Genomic DNA, 24,717 nt, shown 5'->3' on the forward strand with positions numbered 1-24,717 from the left:
TAAATGGCAAGTAAAGTCAATTCCATAGGGGTAGCAAGATTCCTTTAAGTATAGAGGATCATTCGTGCCAGGGCTGGCTTTTAGCGCTGGTGGCACCCTATGCGACAAAATCATTTTTGGGGCCTCCCTCACATGACCTCCTCCTAGGATTCACTCACTAACACTCGAGCAAAAGTGCCCATTATTTCTTCATATCCCCTCTCTCAAATACATTTCATTTATTTTAAAGCGCTGGTAAAGGCTGACTTTATTATTCCACTCAGTTATCCACATAAAATACTGATCTGTTCTTTGCAGCAGGCATATAAACACTCACTAGACTTAAATTATGGCGAGTCAAAATTGCCATTAGACAAAACTCTGATCTCTCTCTCTAGCTGGAACATTAATCACAAGAGTTATCTTGACATTTTCATTGCTGCCTGAAAGCTGGACGCACAAGGAACTATGCAGCAGGTGCCTTTAAATCGTATGTTATTGCTATACATAGCCCCACCTTGAGGTCAGTGTCCCCTGTCCAGGTCAGCTCCTAGTGCGGCTGCACCAGTCACACTGCCCTAAAAGCTGGCCATTGTTCCTGCGATTTGTGTATGGATGGACTGGCCCTCAAAATGTGTGTCTGAGACCTGCAAACGTCACACAGATGTCTGCAAATAGTGCTTGAATAGCTGGAAGTCCTCTGCACTGAAGGTCTTCAGCCCTGAAATTAACCCCAGGCAATAGCATGGCCTATGTGGTTAGTGTAACACCTCGCTAGTTTTGTTTACACAACAGTGGTGTCAGTGTTGTGCAGTAAACAAACTGGCATTGTGCACAAGAGTGCTTGTGTTGGCTAAACACAATGGGCTTGGCTTACTTGGAGGAGGGAGTACTCGGAGAAAGGCAAAATTAGAAACTGCACTTTTATGATGCTCTGCCACAGCAGGCGGTCTTACACGATTCTTAAATAGTTTCCCAACTCTTAAACATACACCACCTACATCAAACTCTCACCATAACACCGATCATTCTTACACCACCTGTGCAGCGTTCTTGCACCATAACCAACTTATGTCACTCTTGCACTAACTTCCCAGATAAAACATGCATACACAGGCCCCATATTCAGCACTGTTCCAGCAACCCTACCGCCATCTCCAGCACTCCCTTACTAGCAGTGCTAATACGCTGCCTCCCTACAGTCACAAGTAGCACTCTCGCACCACCACAGTACATAATGGTTGTGAGAAGCTGGCCTGGTATATGCTGTCTACTAGTTATAATGGGCACCTTGCACCAGTCCAAACAGCCCTTATTGATGATAGGTTTAAGACAACCTTTATTGAAAGCTATCCTAGTGGTAGCTATGGGGAGCAGCCTTCAGGCTAATTCTTGAAAGAGTGTAAAGTAGCCTGTTTTACCAGATTATAACCTCTTGAATGACCAAATGAAAGGAGAACCACACAAGGTATGTATAAAATATATATATTTATTACTAAACACTCTCTAGTAATCTCTTTATGGGATTAGAGAACAAGATACAGAATCTCAACACACTAGAACGTAAGTAAATAGCACAATATACAATGGGCCCCCAGGGGGAGACCAAACCATATATTAAGAACCAGGAATTGACTAAACACAGTGCCTAGAGCATGTAGAATCGCTGGTACCCCAAGGAAACACCCATGGTAGTGATACAGGGAACCCACGGGGGATGTGTGCAGTGTGAATACACAGCCGCGAGCTCCGTACAATCGTATGGGAAAGTCGCGGTTAGAATTCTAAAGATTAGGGACACTTCGGAGAGGATTTGGAGCAAACTCTTTTAGACTTAGAAGGTTCTAAGGCCAGCACGCATGTGAGCACCGGAGTACTCGTGTTACCTCACCCAGGGAAGCCGGGTGCATAGGTGCCAAATGGTGTCGGGAATTGTCACAGTTTTCAATTGCGAGTTGCTGCAAAGTGCTGCTGCCGTGGAAAGAAAAAGTGTCTGGTGTGATCCAAGCCTGGATCGGAACTGTGAAGAGCCTGAAAGCAGAAGGGACAGATTCTGGGTTACTTCGGGAAGACCAGGGGCACAGTAGACCAATGCCTACCTATGTCAGGTGTTTCAGGTGCGATGAGGTGAAGCTTGACTCTGCTGCCACAGGGACCAGGAGATGTCGATGATGACCAGAGTCCGCAGGCGAGCTGTCACACAAAACCCAGCACCCTGCCTTCAGAATTGATAAGGCCTGCAATAGGGCTGACTGATAGGTTTATATGTGTAGTGATATAAAGTAGATATAGGGAACCTATATCTAAGTAAGGAGTGCATACACCACCTTACACAGGCTGCTGTAGCAGATCTGTTGTGTCATTTTGACGCTAAATTATTGACTATGTCCAGTTTTAAAAGCATCTTTCTTAATAATAAAAACAGTTTTACATAGCGCCAACTCGGCAGCACCAGTTACCTTACTCAAGGCCAAGTTTTTTATGTTGGCAGTGGCAGATTAATGGTTGCCTATACAACAGGATGTTGAGCCGACGCCGGTAGTCGAACCTGGTTCCCCAGTCGGCAGCTGGTTAGGATTTCGCCCACTTTCAGTGTTTAACTCCCCCCCGGTCATCAGACCTTTCAACGTTTTGATCCCACTTGAAGAGTAAGTTGTGCATCAACACAATGGCCCCCTCCTGTGACATCTGAACCCCACTTCCCATCATACACTGTTCTTCGGGGTTTCTGTCCCATGAATGCACGGCTGCAGTTTACTGCACTGACCCTTGTTCCACTTAGAGGGGCAGGAGGGCAGGCATGCTCATCAAATAAGTCTTTCTGGATCCAGAGTTCTGTGTACATGCTCTTTGCTGTTAACCTCAGCACAAAACATGAGATAATACACAAGTACGGACAGGTAAGACGTGCAGGCCCAGAGTGTCCCAGGCACTGGGACAGAGCACGGCTTCAGCTCCAAGCCAGCAATGTAAAATCGCCAGAGCGCACGGTTGTGAAAACTAGCCCTCGCTCACCCTCCTCTCTACTCCCTTCACTCGCTGTCTGTTTTTTTTCACTTCAAATACTGAAGCTTTACAAAAACAAGGGGTCGCGTTTGTCCCGGCAGCTTAGAAAGTGAAAGCGCGCACATCACGCTGAATGTAATCAAAGCACATCGTCGTGCCTCACGTAGGACAAACTCATTAAGGAAAACAGTGCTTACCGTGTAAGAACTGAAGCAAAGGGGCTAGGAGCCATGGGAGGATACAAATGACGACAGGCTGTACTAAGGAGGGACTAACAAGCCTATTAAGGAATTAGACGCCAGCATTTATGAAGGACAAAGACACAATCCAATAAGTAGTAGTATTAACTTTATTTCGGCTAATATAGCCATAAAAGCAGGAAGTACAGAAAAAAGAAGTGAAACATTAGCAGGCAAATATTACAGTGCCCTTTGCCAACAATTAGTCACATGAGCACATTACAATTAATGTGGCGGGACAGAGTAACAATTAATTCATAACAATTGATATTACAGTACTGCATTAAAATCTATATGAATCAATAAAAAAGGTTAATTTCATGGTTAAAAAAGCCAGGCTAAAAAACGATTTTAAAAACCATTAAAACCACACATTATTACAGAGGTGAACTCAGTACATTCTATATTGACTAGTACTCAGCGGAGAAAATTACAGACCTTAATATTGTATTACAGCTTGCATCCAAGCCGTTTCCTGATGAGATACACATTAAATAAAATTCTGCTTATGCAAAAAACGGTATGTAACGTTTACAGCGAAATTTTTACAACGCACTACCATTACAACGCAGGCATTACCACGCATACCATTACAACGCATTGCGCTGGGGGGCGCTCTAGGATAGGGAATAAGTTTAATTTTCTATCCAACACCTTCCCTAGTGTCCACGGGGACTGGAGTTGGAATAGAAAATTATACTTACCACTATCCAGCACCTCAAAGCGCTATGCGTTGTAACGGTATTTGTTGTAAATACCGCGTTGTAAAGGTATGCGTGGTAAAAGTATGCGTTGTAACGTCATACATCCGCAAAAAACTACCAATTGTGAGGTATTAGACTTAATGATACGTTCTGCCTCTTTATACCACCTGACACCCATGTTTTTACAAAGGGATCTAATCCAACGGTGCCTGGGTAACGTATAAGCCGAACAAAAAAACAATAGATGGACATCATCTTCCTTTGCCTTTAGTGAGCAGAGGGTACAGAGACCATCATCATTTTTACCTCCCCATCTGCATGTGTACGCATTAGTCTGCAGTACCCCATATCTATATTGCAAGTATAGAGTTTTTGCTAATGGAGGACCTATCTCATCCATAAATGGTTCGAATGCAGCGTTATCCTTTATAGTCAGAAATTTCTGAGTCAGTATACCAATAGATGGGCAATGGGATAACTCATCATTGACATAGGACAAGTAGGTAGACTTTAAAAGCTTTTTACACACCGGTGTCATGTTCTGGGGTTCTTCCCAAAAGTGGGAGAGCCCTAATCTGGTACACCAAAGGGCGATATGTTTTAACCACGCAATTTTCTTGTACTCATCAATCTGGCTAATTTCTACCAATCCACTTTTATAGTTGCTCAACTCCGGGGTTGTCCATAACCTTACCCAATACAGCAATGGCCTAAGGGCTGCTTGGTAATCTGTCCGCTTAATATCCAAATCCCGAAATACTGGGACTAGGGGGGTTCTGGTTGGTAACCTGAGTAACCTACGCAAAAAGTGATTTTCTTCCCGTTCAAAGTTACATTTACAACAATGCCCACAAACCTCAGCACCATAAAGTGCGGCTGATTGGGCCTTTGCCTTAAATACTTCTAGTGCCGGCGTAATTGCTTTGGAGTGGCTAGCTCCATGCACTTTTAGGATGGGCATCGAATTCTGTTTAAAAGACAACCTACTTTTTACTAAATGTCCCTTCCATGAAAGGTTACTATCCAACATGATGCCTAAATAGTTGAAACTCCCCACATATTCTAATTTTTGGTTATTTAAGGCCAAGTTCTTTCTAAAGGACTTTTGCGGGTTTATGGACATATATTTTGTTTTAGATGAGTTTATTTCCAACCCCTTCTTTACACAGTAACCATAAAATGAATTCACCAGATTTTGAAGACCCTTCGGAGTCTGTGAGATGAGGATTGTGTTGTCGGCAAAAAGTAATGCCGTAATTGCCTCATCTCCTAGTTTCGGAGAGTCATGGTCACAATCCCTTAAATAAGTAGGTATATCATTAACATATAGGGAAAAGAGCGTGGGTGCCAGCACGCAACCTTGACGCACTCCACGGCTCACAGGTATGGGCTTTGAAAGTTCACCTCCCTTTCCCCATCTAACTTTAGCATAATTCCCTGTGTGTAATCGAATGAGTTCTTTAAGTAGCTCGTCAGGAACCCCCATGTATCTTAATGTGATCCACCGAAGATTCCGTGGAACGAGGTCGAAGGCGGCCCTCAAGTCTATGAATGCCACGTACAAACTGCCCTTTCTTATATTAATATACTTCCAGCAGATGCACGTGAACCTAAACACTTGATCCACCGTACTAATTTTGGGTCTAAACCCTGCTTGGTATTTAGACAGTATCTGGGATCCCTCTATCCATTCATTAAGTCTATTTAAAATATGCCTGGCAAAAACCTTCTGTAAAAGATCGATTAAACTAATTGGGCTATAATTGCCCGGATCATAACGATCCCCTTTTTTAAAAATTGTTACAATTTCCGCCCCTTTCCAACTGTCAGGGATTGGTGTTCCAGCCACTATAGAATTACACAAAAAATTAATGTAAGGCCCCCATTCTTCCAAGTCATGTTTGAATAAGTCACCAGGGATCTTATCCGGTCCTGGAGCTTTGCCCGCTTTAATGGCCCGTAATGCCTGCATAGTCTCCTCTATACTAAAACATAATGGTGCTATACTCAATTCTAGATTACTCTCTTTATTTTGTATAGGCAACTCCTCGTCATCGTTTGAATAGAGTTTAGAAAAGTGGTCACACCATGTTTTTTCATCTAAGTAGAGGTCCTTAGGTGATCTGCCCTTTCTGTTGCCCTTTGATATTAAGCTCCAAAAGGTACCTTGATCTCTCAATTTAGCTGCTGATAATAAATCGTCCCACAGTGCATCGTCCCATATTTTTTTCGCCTGGGTCAGGATTTTATTATATGCCTGTCTACTTTCTTTTATAGACTGGGAGTTTTTAGTTTTAACAGCCTGGATCAAATGGTACTTTGCTAGGCGGCATTCTTTATTATACCAAGGGTTAACCAACTCCAAATGACTCTCATTTAAGGTCTTATCCCCTTTGCAAATTTTACTCAGAAAGGGGATTAAAGCGTCAACCAATTTATAATGTAGATCTAAAACCCCCTGATTGCCCAATGGGGGCTCTTTGCAAGATGCAATAGTGTCAGAAAAGGTGTTATAAATGTTTAACATTAACTCATCTTTAGCCAGGATATAGGGCCATTTCAGTACACGTCTATTGTTAGATATCTGGGGTTCCCCATAACAACTGTTTAGTGCAACCTCTTCATCTCGTTTAGAAATAAAAGGTTGAGGGTTTAGCCATAGTTGGAGCGGAAAATGGTCACTCTCAGTTTTAGCATCTATTTTTAGATCAATGAGTAAATGCCATAAGCTCAAAGAGACCAGTATGAAATCTATGTGTGACTTACAATTGCCTTTACAAAATGTCGGGGCTGCTGGTCTATCCGACTGTAAGCGGCCGTTGCATGCCCTTAGGTCGTGGCCTGCGGTCAACTGTAAAATTTGGGTTACTGCTACAGTACATTTAACTGACCCAGTAGAATCCAAGTTTGGTAAGTCATTTGCCATATCCTGATCTTCAAATAAATTGTCAAGGCCCAGCACTGGTTCATATTTACAATTAAAATCCCCTCCTACCACCACTTGGGCATTCAGTCCTAAAGTGTCTAAAAGGGAGTCTAGAAGTTCTATTACCTTAGATTCTTTATTTGCTGGGTGTGGCCTATTATATATATTTATAAAGTATACAATTTCCCTTTCCCATGTCGCCACCTTTATTCCCAGTAAATCAGAAGAAGGGGTGTTCATTGGGCTAACTTCTATTTCTAAATTGACTCTAACCCAGATCACCAGGCCCCCCGAAGCTCTCCCTCTTACAGAGGGCGTTGCGTCACAATGAAAAGTTTTATACCCAAGCCTGTGTGGAGTTTCTAAAGACCAAGTCTCCTGGAGGAGGATAATATCATAATCCTCGATATATGTACACCAATCTAGGTCCCGAAGATTCCTAGCCAGCCCTGCTATGCTCCATGATATTAATCTTACGGGTAGTTTATCATTGGATCTGGGTGAGGGTGGATCCAGCAATGTATCTTGTATGGGTTTATCGACCAGAAGAACGGCTTGGATACTTGTTTCTTCCAGTGAGGTATTTCTAATAGTCGAACCATCAAACACAGAGCTAGTTGTATGACATATACTGTTCTCTCCCAGAATGCCAATGTTGTCACCATCACAGTTAAGGGTTCTGTCCCTCTCCACTGTCTTTGGGATAGGACCTAGTATAAGCCTATCATCATGGATCAATGTGGGCGCTACTGACTGTGGTTGCTCAGACTCAAAGTTAATCATGTTTAATTTACCTACTTGGGTACTAAAAGTTGGTCCCAAACCAGGGCTACCCGTCGACATAAGTCAATCATTCTGATCCAACTCACTCAATGCCTGATATCTGTTGTGCGTTGTGATCCCAAAGACTGGACTTCTGACACAGTTAGGAGGTTTAGGCAAGATATTACGCCGAGGGACCTTTGCTAAGTGACTATAGAAATATCCCAAGGGATGCACACCCACACTATTCTCACCCTGCTTCAGGGATGCCGCTCTAAGAAGCACAGTCGCCACATGCTGAGGGTGCCTAAAGTTGATGATGATACACTCACCCCTACAAGTTTTCCTGGCATTCCCAATCCAGGGTACCCGTCTAGTTGACAATATCTGGTCAGAGTAATGTATCGGGAATCCGCAATTTTTATTCAGCCAGGAAACAGTTTTATGTTTAAGTGAATCGTGTGATTCCTGGCGGAAATTGGACTCTATGGGGTCTAAGGGTGGGACATTTGAAAGTACGACTACGTATGGTTCACAAGCTGGTGGGAGATTAGTTGGTCGTACTTTTCTTACTGGAGTCAAAGGCCCCCCTGTACTTGCTGGGGATACTTTGGTCTGTATAGACTGGCCATCCAGTTGGCTCGTCTCCCTGACTATAGCCGTATTTGCCCCCCCCCCCACCAATGGCTGCTGTACAACATTATCTAGTAAAACGTTCCTATCCCTCAGTTTTGGGCTCTCGCCATTGGTTATCAGATTTAGAAGGTCTCCCAATCTAGATACTTCAGTAGTCAGGGCATCAATTTTTGCGACTAGGGGCTTAACAGTCGCTTCTAATTTAGCCTCAAACAACTTAGCAATATGGTCCAAGAGATCAGAGTTTGTGTTAATGCCAATGTCAGTAGTCATAGTCCCCTTATGGCTGACAGAACTCCTCTTAACTGTGTCAGGCATTTTCTTAAGGTGTGTTCCTCCCCGCTTAGACGCTGTTTTCCTACATTTCCTTATTGCTCTCTTGGCTGGTGAGCGGTGTATAGAAACATCCATGGGATCATCGAGCAGATCATCATCTAATATGTCCTGGTCTACCACGAATGTCTCCGGGGTTTCCACTGTAAGAGCATTGGTGGTAACATCAGTAGTAGGAGGGGGGACCAGGTTCGGACCACTACAGTCATCAGGTACAGTAGTTATTATCTCTGGCAAATTGTCTCGTCCCAGTGACTTCCTTCTATCATTGTTAGTTTTGCTCACCATTTTGACTAGATAGTTGTCCATGGTTACTTTGCTCTTAGCCATCAATAATAGCTAATTACTGACCCCTTAGATACCAATGTCTTTCAGACCACGGCTAGTAGTAGGCAGGCACACAGGAGCAGAGTTTTATAACATCAATGTACTTCCTATTTTAGTTACAGAACCTAAACTGCATTTACAAAGTATTCTAAAAGTTCGTAAATCTTACTTCTTAAAGGTGTGGCCCTGCCCTGCCTCGGTCTGCCCGGACTGCACAGACTGCCCCGCCCTTGTCCCGGGCTTCTCCCGCGCGCGACTCGCGGGGCAAGAGGCGTTCCTCTCCCTTTACGTGCCTCCGGGCGCTCTGGTCTCGTCACTGTTCGCGCCACAGCCGCCGGGGCACCTGGGGTTTGAAGTCCCAGCCCTAACGGCGACGGTGGTACTGGTGCTGGACTGCGGGACCAGTTGCTGATAGCCGTTCCCCTCACGGCGTGGATACCAGCGCTGAGGTGCGGGGCCCGATGTAGCTAACAGCCGTTTCCCTCACGGCAGGAATATGGGCTGGGCTTTTCCTCCGTACTCTACCTACAACAAATCACCAGAGCAGAGCTTGCGCGCTGGCTCTGGATCGACCTAAAAAAGAACAGTTTGGGAGGTTCACTGGGCTCCAGCATTTTTCTTGAGCCTCTAAAGGGTGCGATATAATAAGATCTATGGTATGGACATGACAGACACAGCAAAGTCCGTTTTACAGAGACCTGCTGTTCTATCCAGGTATGTGTTCTCTGATCATCTGAGTAGACCTTGAATTTGTTTGAGCATGCTGGCGAGGTGCAGAGTCCCATTGTCAGACATGCTTTGTTGAGTGGTTGGGAAGCTCAGTTGTAGGACTTCTCCTTTTCCGACACTTTGTCATGGAGGAAGAAAAAACTCAAAATAAACCGTCTCCAACTTTGTGTTGTACTTCTAGTCCAGACTGCCTTCTATATATTCATCCAAGGGACCATGGTACATGCTTCAACACACATCTGCTAATTTTACATAAAGAAGACACAATCCCATCACCAGAGTCAAGTCTTCCTTTCACTGCATCCACTAATAGATGGTACAAAACCAAGTAACATGCAATTCCTTAAACACCGAATTTCTAATTTTTCTCCTGAATTTTAATCCAGCTACCAAATTATTCTGGTTTGAAAGAATAAACCGCTTTGATAATTCTACCGAACTGGTTACCTGAGCAAAATCCATAGGTTTCTTTCACAAAAATCTAGATAGCAGAGGGCCCATACAAGCTATGGTTAAGTCTATCAGGTGCCTCTCAAATCAAATTCTAATTCATTCTTTCCTCTCAGGATCTAAAAATAAGAGGCCATGGTTCTTTCCTCCGCTCCAGCGTTACAAAAAAACTCGCCCACTTCGAGCTATTCTTCAGGCTGCTGTGACATTCCTCACAAGCTCTAATAACCGTGACCACGTTATGACTGCCTCCCGAAGAAGACTGGCTGCTCGACGAGATACAAAGCTTGAAACCGCCACACTCAGCTTTCTCTTCCAGAACGCTCTCTTGATCCAGAATTTCTCAAACCCTATGTTGCAAAGAGAGATCTTTTTCCCGTCCGCTTCTTAAGATTATATTAAATAGACCTGTCTCTGGTACTGCTGCTAGAGTGTGGGACACTCCCTATTTTCATATCACAATGCTCCGTCTACTAAAATTGTTAAATCCTTTCTAAAGAAGCTGCTCCACCTTCTTCTTATCTTGTAGGTGCCAAGCTGCAACCATGAGCTCCATCTCTACAAAGCATTGTTGTCTGGGGCTGGGTGTATGGTGGGGGCATGGCTTGGAAAGTCCTTTATGGTTTATGGCTAGCGTCCTCAGACCCTCTTCTGAATCATGTGTACTGCTTTGGGAATGGTGCTAAGGAAGAAGAACGTGCAGGAGAAAATATCAATTAAAAACTGGTCTTTGGTAACGTTTTTTTCTACTGGGTCTCTATTTTCACGTAGATTCACTCATACCCTCCATACTGTATCCAAACAGAATGTGTACTCTTCTGTTTGATAGTGTTGTCTAGAGTGTTCCATCAAGCTTCTACATCAAATGTGATTTACGAAAAACAGCTTGTAGTGCCCAAGACGTTGCTTTACAAGGGCAGTGCAAATAAGATTTAGCGATGTTTACTGTACTGTCTGCTTTGGTGATGCAGTCAGGGACAGCATGCCACCTCTGCTGGGGCGTGTCTGGGAATAATTCTAAAGATGATGAATCCATGGGAAAAGTCTCCATTAGAAAATAAATTACCGAATGTAGGAAACATCAGGCATATTTACAAGGAGTTAATGCCACCAGAAAGTCACTTTTTTGCAACATTCTGGTGGCATTAAGTCCTTCGCCTTAAGGTGGCGATAAGCCACTTAATGTGGCTTAATGCCGCCTTGTAAATAATTCCCCTATTCACGCAGCACTTAGCGTGAAATGGGCGGGCAATGAGTGTTGCAGTGGGCATTCTGCTGCGACACCCATTGTTTTTTGACACTGCCCCATATTTACAAAGGTATGGGGCAGCACCAAAAATGAGACCAGAAAATATCTTGTCTTAAACTGCCGATACGAGGAGAAATGTTTTATTTATCCTCGTATGCTGCGCTTTCCACGTGTGCTGCATTCTGCAGCTCACAATGATTGAGCAAATCGCTTGTTAACCCTTTGTATGCTGATGACGGAACCACTCCGTCATCAGCTGCGGTGGCGTTATGCTGATGACGGAGCGGTTCCGTCATGGCCCTGCCGCCGCGCCTGCACGGCGCGGATTCCGCGCCTGCACTGGGCGTTCTATTGAGCGGGCGGGGCCATGACGGAACCGCTCCGTCATGAGCACAGCCCAACCGCGGCTGATGACGGAGCGGTTCCGTCACCAGCATGCGGCCGCCGCGCGGCCGCCCGCCCCCTTAGCACTGCAACGGAATAGCCGCCGCAGTGAATGGGTTAAGATTGATTATGTGCAGCAAGGTGTCCCTTCCTGCACATAAACAATCCCCCCTGCAGTGCAGGCACCCGAGCAAAATGAAACAAGGGTGCCTGCACTGGCACTAGACAGCTTCTTTAGCACCAGCGCTAGGGGAAACGCAGGGTTGCGCCATATTTTTGTAAGTACGACGCATTCCTGTGTTTGGAAACTGATGGAGCGTGGCATTACCAATTTTGCCGTGAAACGGCGCTCTGCCAGTTTCTTGTACATATGCCCTATGTTCTTTTTTTTTTTTAACTGGATTACTTGACCATTGATCACCGTCTTGTTACGGGGTTCAATGTATCACCTACTAGTTGTGCCTGACCATCACCTTCAGAGAAAGAGATTTGCTCTCGGCCTTGCTCCACATAGCTAGAATACATTTTTAGAAACATTGATCAATGCTACAAATCAATGAAGTCTGAGTCGCCAATGCAGCTCGACAAACATTGCTTTTAAAACGTGCTCATCATACACCACTCACACAGACACAGAGCCGTTGCCAGTCTTCCAGGGGCGTATATATATTAAACTCATATGCAGAATTTTCACAACAGCCCCATCCATGTACTACCCTTATATCACTGCAAGTGCAGCATAATTAATATCTTCACCTTAAGTGCTTTTAAGTGCTTTAAAATCATCTTCATCACACATCGCTTTAACATTGACAAATATATAGAGAGCTTTCTTTCTCCAGTATCACACCCATCTCCACATACAGCTCTCTTAGACTGCTACTAATAGTATGTTTACACCCCCAGAGTTCTTTTACACCATGGCCCAAATACTGCACTATAACTCCCTCCCAACAGAAAAAAAAATACAGCTCTCTAGCAGTGGACTTACTTTATCTTTCTTTGTCTCTCAGCTCCCTACCCTCATTGGGACACTTGGATGGCTGCACCATGCCCTGGCTTTGGGTACCTTCTCGGCATCGGCCACGATCTTCACTGTATTCGGGGTAAGTAAGACTAACCTCCTCCATCACCCCAAACTCAGTCATTGTCAGTCCTATAAAACCGACCCTAACATCAACCAATCTTTTTCAATAAACCTAAACCTGTCCCAACACTGAACTCCAGATTCTCATCAAAAACCCATTCCAAACGTTAACTCCAGCCACACCATCACCACCTCCCTTATTCTTAACCCTAACCACAATCTCAATTTGCAACACCCTCACCTGAAACCTTACAAATCTCACCTACTAAGTTGTATAACACATAAGCATAAACTTGGTCAACTATTAATTCACTCTCTAATAGCGAAAGTCTAAACCTGAACACCCAATCTTTAACTATAACTTGTCACCCTAAACCCACTTGCCACTGCCATCCCATATTCCGTCACAGACACCCTTAATATCACTTTATCCAAAAAACACTTTAAACCATGGCTCTATGTCCCTTTACCCGGCCACCATCTCCCCTAATTCTGCACTGTTGTTGCTAAAACCTGTCACTTCCAAAATGCTGACTTCTTCACCCAAAGTCTCCCAAGTTACCCCAAAAGCTGGCTCTGCCTCCACAAAAAGGGCTGGTCTTCACCAGAACCCTGAAACTGTCACACACTTCAGAAACCCTGGCACTGGCACAATCCAATCCGTTAACCTGCATTCCCAGAACACGTTATCTTCATCCCCAAAACCTGCCATATTCACTCCAAAAACCTGTCTTCATTTTACCAAACCCATCACAATCCCTGATCTTGTCACATTGATGCCTGATTCTCGCTAGCCATGTAATTCTCACTCACAAACCTTGTCTGATAGCATTGAATCCTTTCATCTTCTCTTTTAGACTCTCAGCCTGATTTAGAGTTTGGCAGAGAGGGTACTACATCACAACTGCAATGGAGTACCCTCTTTACCAAACTGAAGGTCCGTCAGCCTCGTTAAGAGATGGGCGGACCTTCAGTATGTTAGCAGAGGAGACTAGTCCATCTCCACTGCTGACATACACCTATGACGGCTTGACGCTTGACCATGTAAGGGCCAGCTGAGCTTTCCCCATTCAACCACCTGCCCGATTTAGCACAAGTTAAAAGTCTGGTGGACGGTGCTGCCATGTTGATGGAGCCATCCAGCTAACATTTAATTCATTGACAGGAATCGCTGTTATGGTGGTTCCTGCCAATGGTAAAGAGATGTCCGCTAGGCCGGCGGACATCTTTAGATTTGGGGGCATATTTAAAAGGCCCTTGCGCCACCGGAGCATCACTTTTTTTGATGCTCTGGTGGAACACAATGCTGAGTAATATTTACAAAGCCACGCACAGCCACTCTGCGTGGCTTTTCATGGCCTTGTAAAAAGGCCCCCTTTCATGCATTTCTCTGCGTAAAAGAGGTGTTCCCTAGTTGTTGCTGTGGACGTTCCCATGCAAAACATAAGGTTTCGTAAACCTGAGAATGCGTCATGGGAGGTGTTAAAGAGGTACAAGGAGGAGCAATACCTGTATTTTTCCTCGTTTTTTGCTCTGTCTATGTGTGCTGCATTCTGCAGCACACCTAGAAGGAGGGAAACAAAATCAATTATCCCTCCAATCAACCCTGCAACACAGGCACCTTTTCACCGTGGTGCAAGAGTGCTGTGTTCGCGCTAGGCAGCCAATTGTGCGCCAGCGCAGAGGAAAGTACAGGGATGCATTGTATTGCTGTAAATATGGAGCATCCCTGCTTTTACCTAATAATGCTACTTACAGCTGAGTCATTTTCTAGTACATTTGCCCCTTAGTATTTTATTACTTCACCTTAATGGAGGACAGATCATTGTCCGCGGTCTAATCCGGCACATCTGTCACCACACAGAATGACTGGTCACTCCAAATCATTTGATTGTCATTCCAAAACCTATCTCCAGCATCCCCTGATACCCTAAATGGTCACCAAAACCTATTACCATAATTCGTCTCATCTCTGAATTGTCAATTATCATAAACATTTCAACTATACTCCAACCCTTGACTGTGACATTGAGCTCATCTTTCAATCACTCCAAGTCTTAGTCACCTTGACTGCAAATGCTGACCCAATCCTAGATACCATCATAATAATCACCCCAAGGGTGGTAATATCTCAAACTCTTTTCACTGGAACCTCAAATACCATCAGAAACCTTAAGTCATCTGAATATCTATCACTGTCACTGTAAGCCAGTCCAACACATCATCCCCCTACTCATCACTGCCACCAGCTCATTACAAACTCCACAATCACTGCACACCTTCATTTCAAACCTTGTCACTGCCGCTCTAACCACTTTCTTGGGATCACAAATCTTGTCCCTAACACTACAAACCGGTCGCCATGACTGCGAAACCCAGCACCTCCATCCATAATTTTTACCCCTGAGGAGCTTCACTGGCTGCTAATGGCATCATCCTGAAAATCCGCTATGTTGTCTAGAAAGCAGCAATGTGCAACCTGGCTGATAAAAAGCACCATCTTAAAAGGCATAAAACATGCAAAAATGATGTAAAAAAAACTAAAATCAAAATGAAGGAAGGAGCTAAAAATACATACTCATTCATCAAGATGAAAGGACAACAGTCCATTACAGTTTATATCTACACCTTTACTTTTAATATCAGTCTGGAGCTTAAAAACATTTCGGCTAGAACAACCTGTCAAATATTCCCCACATCAGATATCACAAAGCCATGTCCTCATCGGCCCAAATCTCTGCCATTGTCAATTGAAGCCCAGCCATGTGATCCCAAACCCTCCCACATTCATCTTGAAATGCTGACACTACAATTCTTAAGCCTTGTTGCCAACACCCCAAGATATCAGACACCTTGCCCTGTTAACTCCACACAACCCTGTTGTAAGAGAGTAGGGTCTGCCTCCTATGGTTACCCCCACGTTTTGCTGTGATTCTCTGGTTTTTCGACTTCAGTCTGGCTGTGGCCCTGCTAATCACACCCACAGCCTAGCTGTTCTCTCTCTAAATTGATACCATGTACTTTAGGTACATACCAGATTGGTTACTGGGTCACCCTTGTGAGCCCATGTATTGTGTACCCTAGGTACCCAGGGGGCACAGGTGCACCCTAGGCCTACCAGGGGCTGCAGCATGTATTGTGCCACCCCTGGTTTGCCTTCCAAACTGACACCACAGGTCTGTTCACACAGCCTGGGTAAGGTGGTGTAATCACCCCTTACTTAGATATAGTATATCTATATCTCCCTTATATATAGACACATAGTAACCTTTAAGCCACTCCTCGACAATCCCGGAGGTAAAGTGTTTGGTTTTATGTGAGAGGGTGCCCTAGCATGAGCTGAGCCCCACTGCAGCTTTCGGAACCATCTCCTTATAGCTGTTCTATGATGTAGCCATACCATATACTCTCAAGTGCATTATAATCCTCGCGGTTAATGCTAACTTTGGTTTGGCTTTATCAAAACATGTCGTGTAAGGTGTCAAACACTTTGGAATACTACCCCCCCCCCCCCCCGCCAGTCCTGGCGGCGGGGGTAGCATTCCATCCTTCTAGAGGGAGAAGATATGTAGTTACTGGTAAACCCGGTTAAAGTTAAACAGAGCCTCAGCATCACAAAATGGATGCTGCTGCCACAGACATGAATCTGCCCTCTTGCTGCTGGACAAAACGACGGCAGGGGAGGCCTGGACAATAAGTTTCCTGTCCAAGGAGGTGCTGGCAGGCTTTTGTGTATTGGGGTAGGGAGGGCTGCTTTCAGTGAATGCTTTCCAGACACTGCCTGGGGCACACTAGGTGCACCATGCATTTCCCAGTTCAAACCGGTTGCTGGGACACTCTGCCCCAGCTCGGGCGGGAAACTGGACAACGGGAAAGGGGTGTAACCACCCCCTTCCCAGGTCCACCCATAGGAGGGACCTTAAAGGTAGTCCAGCCCCTAAACTTAGTATAAGTATAGGATCCCAGTCCCTAGGACTTTAGTTTACCCTGGACGAAACTCTGAAACATAAATCCTGGACCTTCAATGTTCCATTTCAACTGGAATACAGAAGACATCTCCCATGTGGTCAAGGAGTGACCACCCTGTTCAAACAGGCACCAACAGCAACTTTGCTGGTCTGCATTTTCGAGTCTCCCGCCGGATACCGAAGAATCTGCGACACAGGACACAGACTTCCAGATATCACTGACCCCTACCTTCGCTCACAGCAAAGCTGAGACCCGTGGCAGACCCGAGAGACGTGGGACTGGAACTCTTGGACATCCTGCATTTTGCTAACTGCTTTGACTCCCGAGGTATCTCGCAGTTGTGCATTGGAGTACTTGAAGCCCTAGCCCCGAGCACCATTTGCACCTAAGCTCAGGTCCCCACAATCCACGAGTGTCCCGTGGGGGCCTGCCTTTGCATTTCAGCTTGATGCGTCTTCCCGGTTCCTAGTCCCTGAATACTTACTTTTGAATCTAACTTGCTTTCCTGGTTGCTCCAGGCTTGCTCCAGCTTCCTTACAAAGGAGAACCACCACAGACCTTGCTGGTCTTGTGCAGATTGCATTTGCCAAGGCTTGTTGGGTCCAATCTGAATACCGACACCGCAGGCAACTAGATCCTTTATAGTAAAGCTCGAATCCTGCTCCGGGTTGTCGTCAACACCTCCTGGACCTCGTGGCTGGAGAGACAACCTTCACCTTTTCACCTGAAATCACCCGACATTGGCTGGCAGCTTTCCATCTCCATCCTGGTCACTGGCAAGTGACCCAGACTCTGTCCCTTCTGCTTTCGGGTTCTTCAGATCTTCAATTCACCCTTGGATCCACCCGGACACTTTTCCTCTGGTCGCATGCAGCACTTCCTTGCAGCTCTCCATTGAAAACGACGACGAAACCCGACACCAAAAGGCACCTACGCACCTGGCTTCCCTGGGTGAGGTAACATGAGTACTCCAGTGCTGCCATGGGTCTTGACTCTCGAAGTGTCCTAGTTTAAAAGGGTTCTATCGTAGCCCATCCGGAAGTGTTCTTAAATTGTAAATTTGTAACTTGTTTGTTTCCCATAGAAAATCAATGGTAACCCGCGGCTGTGTTTAGACACTGCACGCGTCTCCCATGGGCCTCCTACTTCCTAACCCTTGGTTGTTCCCAGAAGGCCCAGCGATTCCCTAGGCCCTAGGCCTGCTTTCTATCTCAGACGTGGTTCTTATACCACTATTTTAGTATATGGTGTGTGAGGCCCCTAGGGCAAAACGTATACTGTGCAACTTATCGTATGCTAATTGAGTAACTTGTATTGTACTTTCACCTCTGACCTCATAAAGAATGCAGAGGGGTTGTGTTTAGAATAAATACATATATATTTGATATATACCTTGTGTGGTATACTTTCATTTGGTACTCAAGGGTTTATAATTGGTAAAACACCTTGCTTAATGCGCTCTCTGAAGTCTTAGCCTGATGACTGCTGGACATGCTACCACTAGGATAGCTTTCTATAAGGTTGACTTTACAACCACCATCAATAAGGGTCGATTAGACTGGTGCAAGGTGCCCACTAGAACTAGTGGACATCATATGCCAGGCTAACTTCTCACATTGGTGTGAAGCGGATGGGATAAGAGCTTGCATTGTTTTACCAAATAATCTTGAGAATATCATTTGAAAAATGACATCAAGGTACCTGTAGGTACATATGAATAAATACTTATCATACATAAGTTCTACGGAGAACCGGCAAAGCAGTACGGGGGCAGGACTACATAGCCCACAAGCCCTAAGGAGACCGGCAGCACCAGCAGCCCCTCCCCCTTGACACCAGGGGTTATTTCAGCGCCTTGCGTCTCCCGCTTTGCGGGAGACGCTACGGAGAACCAGCAAAGCGCTACGGGGGCAGGACTACATAGCCCACAAGCCCTAAGGAGACCGGCAGCACCAGCAGCCCCTCCCCTTTGACATCGGCGGGGTTAAAAGCAGTTGGCGCCTCCCGCTCCGTGGGACGCGCGCGGGCGTGCGCTGGGTTAAGCCCGGGCAAAGGCCAGCCGTCTGTGGCCGTCCCGCGCCAACGGAGGCCGGGCTGGGCCAGCCCTCTGACACCGACCATGGGTAAGAGAAAGAAACTTTGTCTTGGGGAGCTGGAGGGTAAACAAGCTAAGATTCCCAGAAAATCGGAATCCATAATATCGTGCCTAACTTCAGCGGTGGAAGTTCTTTCAAAAGAAATTGCGAATGCAGAGAAAGAACTGGGTATGGGTTCGGCCTATGTTGACCCGGCATTCGTAATAGATCCTAGCCCACCCATTCCCCTGGAACCGAACATCGTGTTAACAAAACCAACCCCTATTGTTGACTCTCAGTCAGTCTCGAAAAGCCCTGTGGTATCGCCCGGCCCTCAGAAGGTTACAACTCACGTTGTCCCCCACAAAAGCCTACTGGTCAGCGAAGGTTGTCGAAAAAATCTGGTAAGAGGAAAAAAACCCTGGCTGAGGTGAATCCAACGGACTCCAGTCTCAGGGATTATGTTGGTAAATTTGTGGAGGATCTGTTCACATCGCGACTTGAACCCGCACTTGTGGCCATTGCCAAAGACATTGTGGATACACTTAACACCTGTGGGGACTCTTGAGTAAATGTGACAAAATTGATTCATTCATTAAACAACATACAGATTACAAGGGGTGTTCTGCTCAGCCCCAATGTCCAAGTGTTGACAGTTAACAGGCAGATGTAGTGAATAAGGACTCTGAGGCTTCCAGGGACAGAAGTTTGGATAAGAATGGAGATGGGTTGGGGCCTATACTGACAAGGGTAGGGATGGGGAATATCACTTCTGGTCACAGAAATGGGAGAAAACCCTCTATAGATGGCTTAAGTCAGGACCCACATTTAGGCAGACATCTGGAGTTGCCCCCGGAGGCCGCTCCCCACCAGCTAGGGCCGGTCCAAATGAAACTACTCATGACCTCATGAAATTAGCTAGGCAGTGGTGTGTACAGTTTAGCAGTGGGCGACCCGACATTACAAATTCTGTCATTATGGCAAGGAGGGTTAGTTGGGTCGGGCGCTGCCCAAAAAACATCCCGGGGGATTGTGTAGTGGTTAATTTTAATAAACATCTCTGTGCTGAAAGATTGTTTTGTGACGCCTCAGACTTGGTTAATAAGGGCATCAGACCATTGCCACTGGGTTTTTTCTACCCCCCTGCTAGGCCAAAAGGAAACTTTCTGTCATCAAACCGGGAACATCCCTCGCGCACTAGCTTGCAGTCAAAATTGTACCAAACTAATGACAGCACACAGGGTTGGATTGGAGGGCGGAAAGGGCTCCTACCACCATTTCAGCCTCACCGCACCTTTTGCAACCCAGGGCTGAGATAGGTTTGTAAAATCGTTTCTCGCCTTTGTCCCGGATGGAGTTGAACGATTGACTACCTACCAGTCCAGTAGTTCAGCAGGATGAGAATGGTGACTTAACCCAGATAGTGTCATCCAAATTGTTGAGCTGGAATGTGGCAGGGATTAGATCCAAACGTACAGATCCTATATGGTTGGAGTTTATAAGGCAATATGATATTCTTGCCCTCCAGGAAACTTGGGATACTGCGCCTAGTTTCATGTTGGACAGCTTCCTTAGTTTTACAATTCCTGCTGTCCCCGGGACTGTGGGGAGACCAAAGGGGGGCTTACTGTTTCTCCTTTCGCTCAAACTTGCTGGGGTATTCAGAAAGTTGGATGCAGATTCCGGCAATTTCTTAATAATTGAATGGACTGTGTCGGGCCACCAGAAATATCTGTTAATTAATTTTTACAATTCTAAAGATGGCTCATATCAGAATGAGTATCTTAGTGCTTTGGAGCAATTTTTGTCAGTCTACAAATATAATCAGATTTTAGTACCAGAACTGTTTCTTCTGGGGGATTTTAATATACATCCTTGTCCTTGGGATTGTTACCGAGGTGAACATGGGGGGTTACCGAGTGGGGGGGTTCCCCACTTCGAGCATAGCAAAGAGGGAGAAGCTCTTGAGGACCTCCTTTTCAACATGAACCTTTTTGAACCAGGTATAGAGGAGTGGGAGGAGAGGGCCCCTACCTTTATAGGACGGGGATCAAACTCAGTAATCGATTACATTTTTTTATCGCCTGCAGTCATGGCCAAGACAGTAGCCTATAGAGTTGTCACATCAACCTTTAGTGACCATAATCCGGTTCTGCTGGAAGTTGACTTGGGGGTTATGACCAACTATAACGAACTAAGGGGGGGAGCTCATAGGACCCTATCATCAAAAGACCAGGGAAGACGGATTAAATGGCATAGGATTGTCCCGAAAGCTTTTTTCGAGGAATTGGCCACTAAAGCTGAGGCCAACCTTGCCATTTGCCTGGACAGCTCTGCCTCTGGAGCTGATATTATAAAAGCCTATGTAGCTGTGTGCTTGCAGATTGCCAAGAATTTGGAGGAAGGTGTAGAGGCCATTCAAAGAAGGCCTATAGATGGTTCGATAGAAACTGTTCTAGGGCACATGACGCCCTCCTTAGGGCACTTAAAAAAAGGCCTAGGGTTAGGGCACAAGTCCCCACTCTTCGCAAGGAGTACAAAATTGCGATTGGCATACGCAAACGCGTAATTAAAGAAGAGGCGTAGGATAACCTCCAATCCATTGACGTGTTAAGGGATAGTAGGAAGTTTTGGTCCACTATAAATCAGCTGTTCTTCTCGGAACAGGAGAACCTAGACACGGATTGTGTAATTCCTGACAATAGATGGCTTCAACATTTTAAGAATATTTATGATGATTTAGATCAAAGGGAGTCATCGTCAGTTACTACAGCTACTACTAGATATTCTCATCCAGTTAAGTTTGACCTAGCCGAGGTCAAAAGGGCAATTAAAGATACGTCCAAACATAAGGCCCCAGGCCCCGATGGGGTACCCGCTGATTTATACATCCTGTATCCAAATTTTTGGGCAAAGATCTTGACCAATGTGTTTAATGCCTCATCTACAGTAAGTTTCCCAACCTCATGGGTCACTTCGGTCATAGTCCCTATTTTTAAAAAGGGGAATAGAGGGGACCCCGCCTGCTAACGGCCAATCTCCCTGTTAGACTCTGCTGTAAAGATCTTGGGCAGAGTCATTCTCCAGAAACTGGGGGATTGGCTGTTGGACAGGGGGGTGCTCTCTAATCTCCAGTATTGTTTTAGAGAACATAGGAGTACCATGGATCAATGTTTAAATGTACACCTCCTCATAAGTAAATATACAATCGCTAAGGAGGGACTTTTATATTTGGGTTTCATGGACCTATCTTGTGCGTTAAATTTAGTGAATCGTTCCAAATTATGGTCCATTTTAAGGGAAATTGGTTTAGATCCATCTTTGGTAAAAATTTTAAGTGACCTTCATCATGACCTTTCCGCTTCTGTTAGGGTCTCGCAGGAAGGCCGGTGTACAGGTCAATTTACCTCCAGGAGGGGGGTCAGACAAGGGTGCATACTGGCCCCACTCCTTTTTACAATTTATATTAATGCTCTTGAAAAAGCCCGGGGAGTGGCTACCTTGGATATTCCGCTCATAGGGGATCGTGTATTCCTGTCCTCCTGTACGTGGACGATGCTGTTTTACTTGCACGTACCGGACTGGGCCTACAAAGGCTCTTGGACCACTTCGGCAGCTTCATGGAGTCTCTAGACCTAAAAGTAAATATAAAAAAATCCCATGTAATGGTGGCCGGTGCACGGAGAAAGAACAGTAAGGTTAAAACCTTTACGTGCAATGGCGCGGAACTCACAAGGGTTCTGGTTTTCACTTACCTGGGAGTTCTCTTTGACGAGAAGGGCACCTGGGGGCCCCAGCAGAAGCAGAAGAGCAACGTAGTGGCAAGGTCCACAACTGCTCTCTTAAACTTCTCTAAGAGGTTGGGTGCAAGGCCCATGGAGGCTATGCTAAAGATATACAAATCGAAGTGTCTAGGAATTGCCTCTTATGGGGCTGCTATGTGGGGCTACGCAACTCTGAGTAAAATACAAATTGTAGAAAACAGGTTTCTTAGTAGCCTTTTGTCATTACCACAATCATCTCCAACATTTTCCATACATACCAAACTAGGTTTGGGTTACATCTGGGACCTTTTAAAAATTGCTCCTGTAATTTGCTGGGTAAAAACTTGGCTTAACGAGGAGGTTACCCTTAATCACCTGATCCTGAAAGACTGTGTAGCCCTCGAGATGGCAGATAGGGTCCCATGGCTGGCATACGTTAGAGCGGCGTGTGCCAGACTAGGTCGACCAGAACTATACACATGCCCCGAGGGTTTAAAGAAAGAGGATATAGGTTGGATTAAACATAATTTTCGGAATCTATTGGAGGCTGAAAGGGATGAGCAGGAATTAAGAAAACCAGTAGTGAGAAGCATTTATGGCTTACTATCTTCCCCATCTATTGAACCATATCTAAAGATTGTCACCAAGCCTTTTCATCGCTTTTTGTTGGTTAGATTTCGGTTCAATCTTATCCACCTTACTTTGGGTATATTTCCCAAATGGGGAAAACCGGAAGATGCCTCACCTTGTTCTTGTGACATGTTCTCTACACAAGATACACTCCACCTTGTAATGTTTTGGGGGCATTTCTCAGAGCCGCGTAAAAAATTCCTAAACCCTATACTACGTGATGCTGGATTTGTACAAGTTAGGCCAGCCCTTTTATATTTACAATTGCTTAGTAGTCCGTATGTCATTTATAGTGTAGCAAGTTTCCTGGTGGCTGCGGCCCGGTTAAATAATAAGAGGCATATTTGTCTGTCATGATATAGAAGGTTCAATAGGGGGCTCATGGTTTTAACGGTTTAAATATTATTTTAATCGAAAAAACCCAATGATGTATTTAAATCAATACATATTGTTTCATGAATTGCTTTCCCTTATTGGGCCGACGGAACTAATAGGGTAAATGTTTTTAACTATGTGCGAGATATTTAAGGTTTTTGTACTGTATATAGTGTACATATGAACTGGAACAATCGAATGCTTATTTATTTTTTTACTTTTAAATTGCTTGGATGTATATGTTTTTGCATTGTCTTTTATGATTTTAATGAATCGGAAAAAAGTTTTTTGACTGACTGACTGAGTTCTACTAAACTTAGCAGTTGTAGGTGGTAAGGGCTTAGCACACCCTGACTACAACTTCTCAAGAGGTTCTAGTAGGAAAACAAGTAGTGTAGGTAGGTGCACACACCACACCAGTCATGTCTTTAAGAGCAGGACGTAGTACCTCTCTGCCAAATGTCAGCCATGTGCAGACAACTAAGTATGACACTTTCACTTTTCAAGATTTGAGAAGCTTGTGTGTTGTCAGAAAGTTATGGCAAGGACAGAGTCCAACCACCCAGCACCTAGTAAATCTTTTAGTGGCAGATGACTTGGAAAAAGCATCAGACACAGAGGCACATGGTAGCAGGGAGGGGGGGGCATCCTTCCTCAGAGGAAGATCCTAGTGGGGTACCCAACCAGGATGCTGATGCTGATGAGGAGGATGCAGACCAGGATGAGGTGAATGAACCTGACCTGGGAAACACAGGACTACCTGAGGATGGGGAGGGCCTAATAAGGCCTCTCTCCATTCCTCCAGGCAGGCCTAATGGTGAGAACAGAAGACACAGATCTCTTTCAGATGAATCTGAACATTCTGACTCATCAATAGGGTCCTCTGCCTCTGCTCAAAGGAGAATGACTTCCCCTCAGAGAAGAGAGCACAAAGCTAGAATGAAAGAAGTCAAGCTTAGGATCAAGAGGCAAGAAGTTGCCCTGGCCAAAGAGACCCTAGCTCTTGAAAGAGAGAATAAATTGTGTTGGCTAGAGCCCACTGGTGGCAGCAACACCTCTAGTGGTAGGAAAAGGTCTCAGGACCATAGAAACC

The 24,717-nt window shown here is 45.2% G+C and overlaps 1 protein-coding gene across 1 annotated transcript in view; it reads left to right on the forward strand.

Annotated features, from left to right (window-relative positions):
• The window catches only part of LOC144768558 (large neutral amino acids transporter small subunit 4-like), a 460,965-nt gene that overhangs the window by 212,070 nt on the left and 224,178 nt on the right, over window positions 1-24,717 (forward strand). The window contains exon 6 of the mRNA XM_078652331.1: window positions 12,738-12,830. Coding sequence (XP_078508457.1) covers window positions 12,738-12,830 — 93 coding nt within the window. The remainder of the gene's footprint in view (window positions 1-12,737; window positions 12,831-24,717) is intronic.

This window comes from Lissotriton helveticus, chromosome 7, assembly GCF_964261635.1.
Source record: "Lissotriton helveticus chromosome 7, aLisHel1.1, whole genome shotgun sequence".
In the NCBI taxonomy this organism is placed as follows: domain Eukaryota; kingdom Metazoa; phylum Chordata; class Amphibia; order Caudata; family Salamandridae; genus Lissotriton; species Lissotriton helveticus.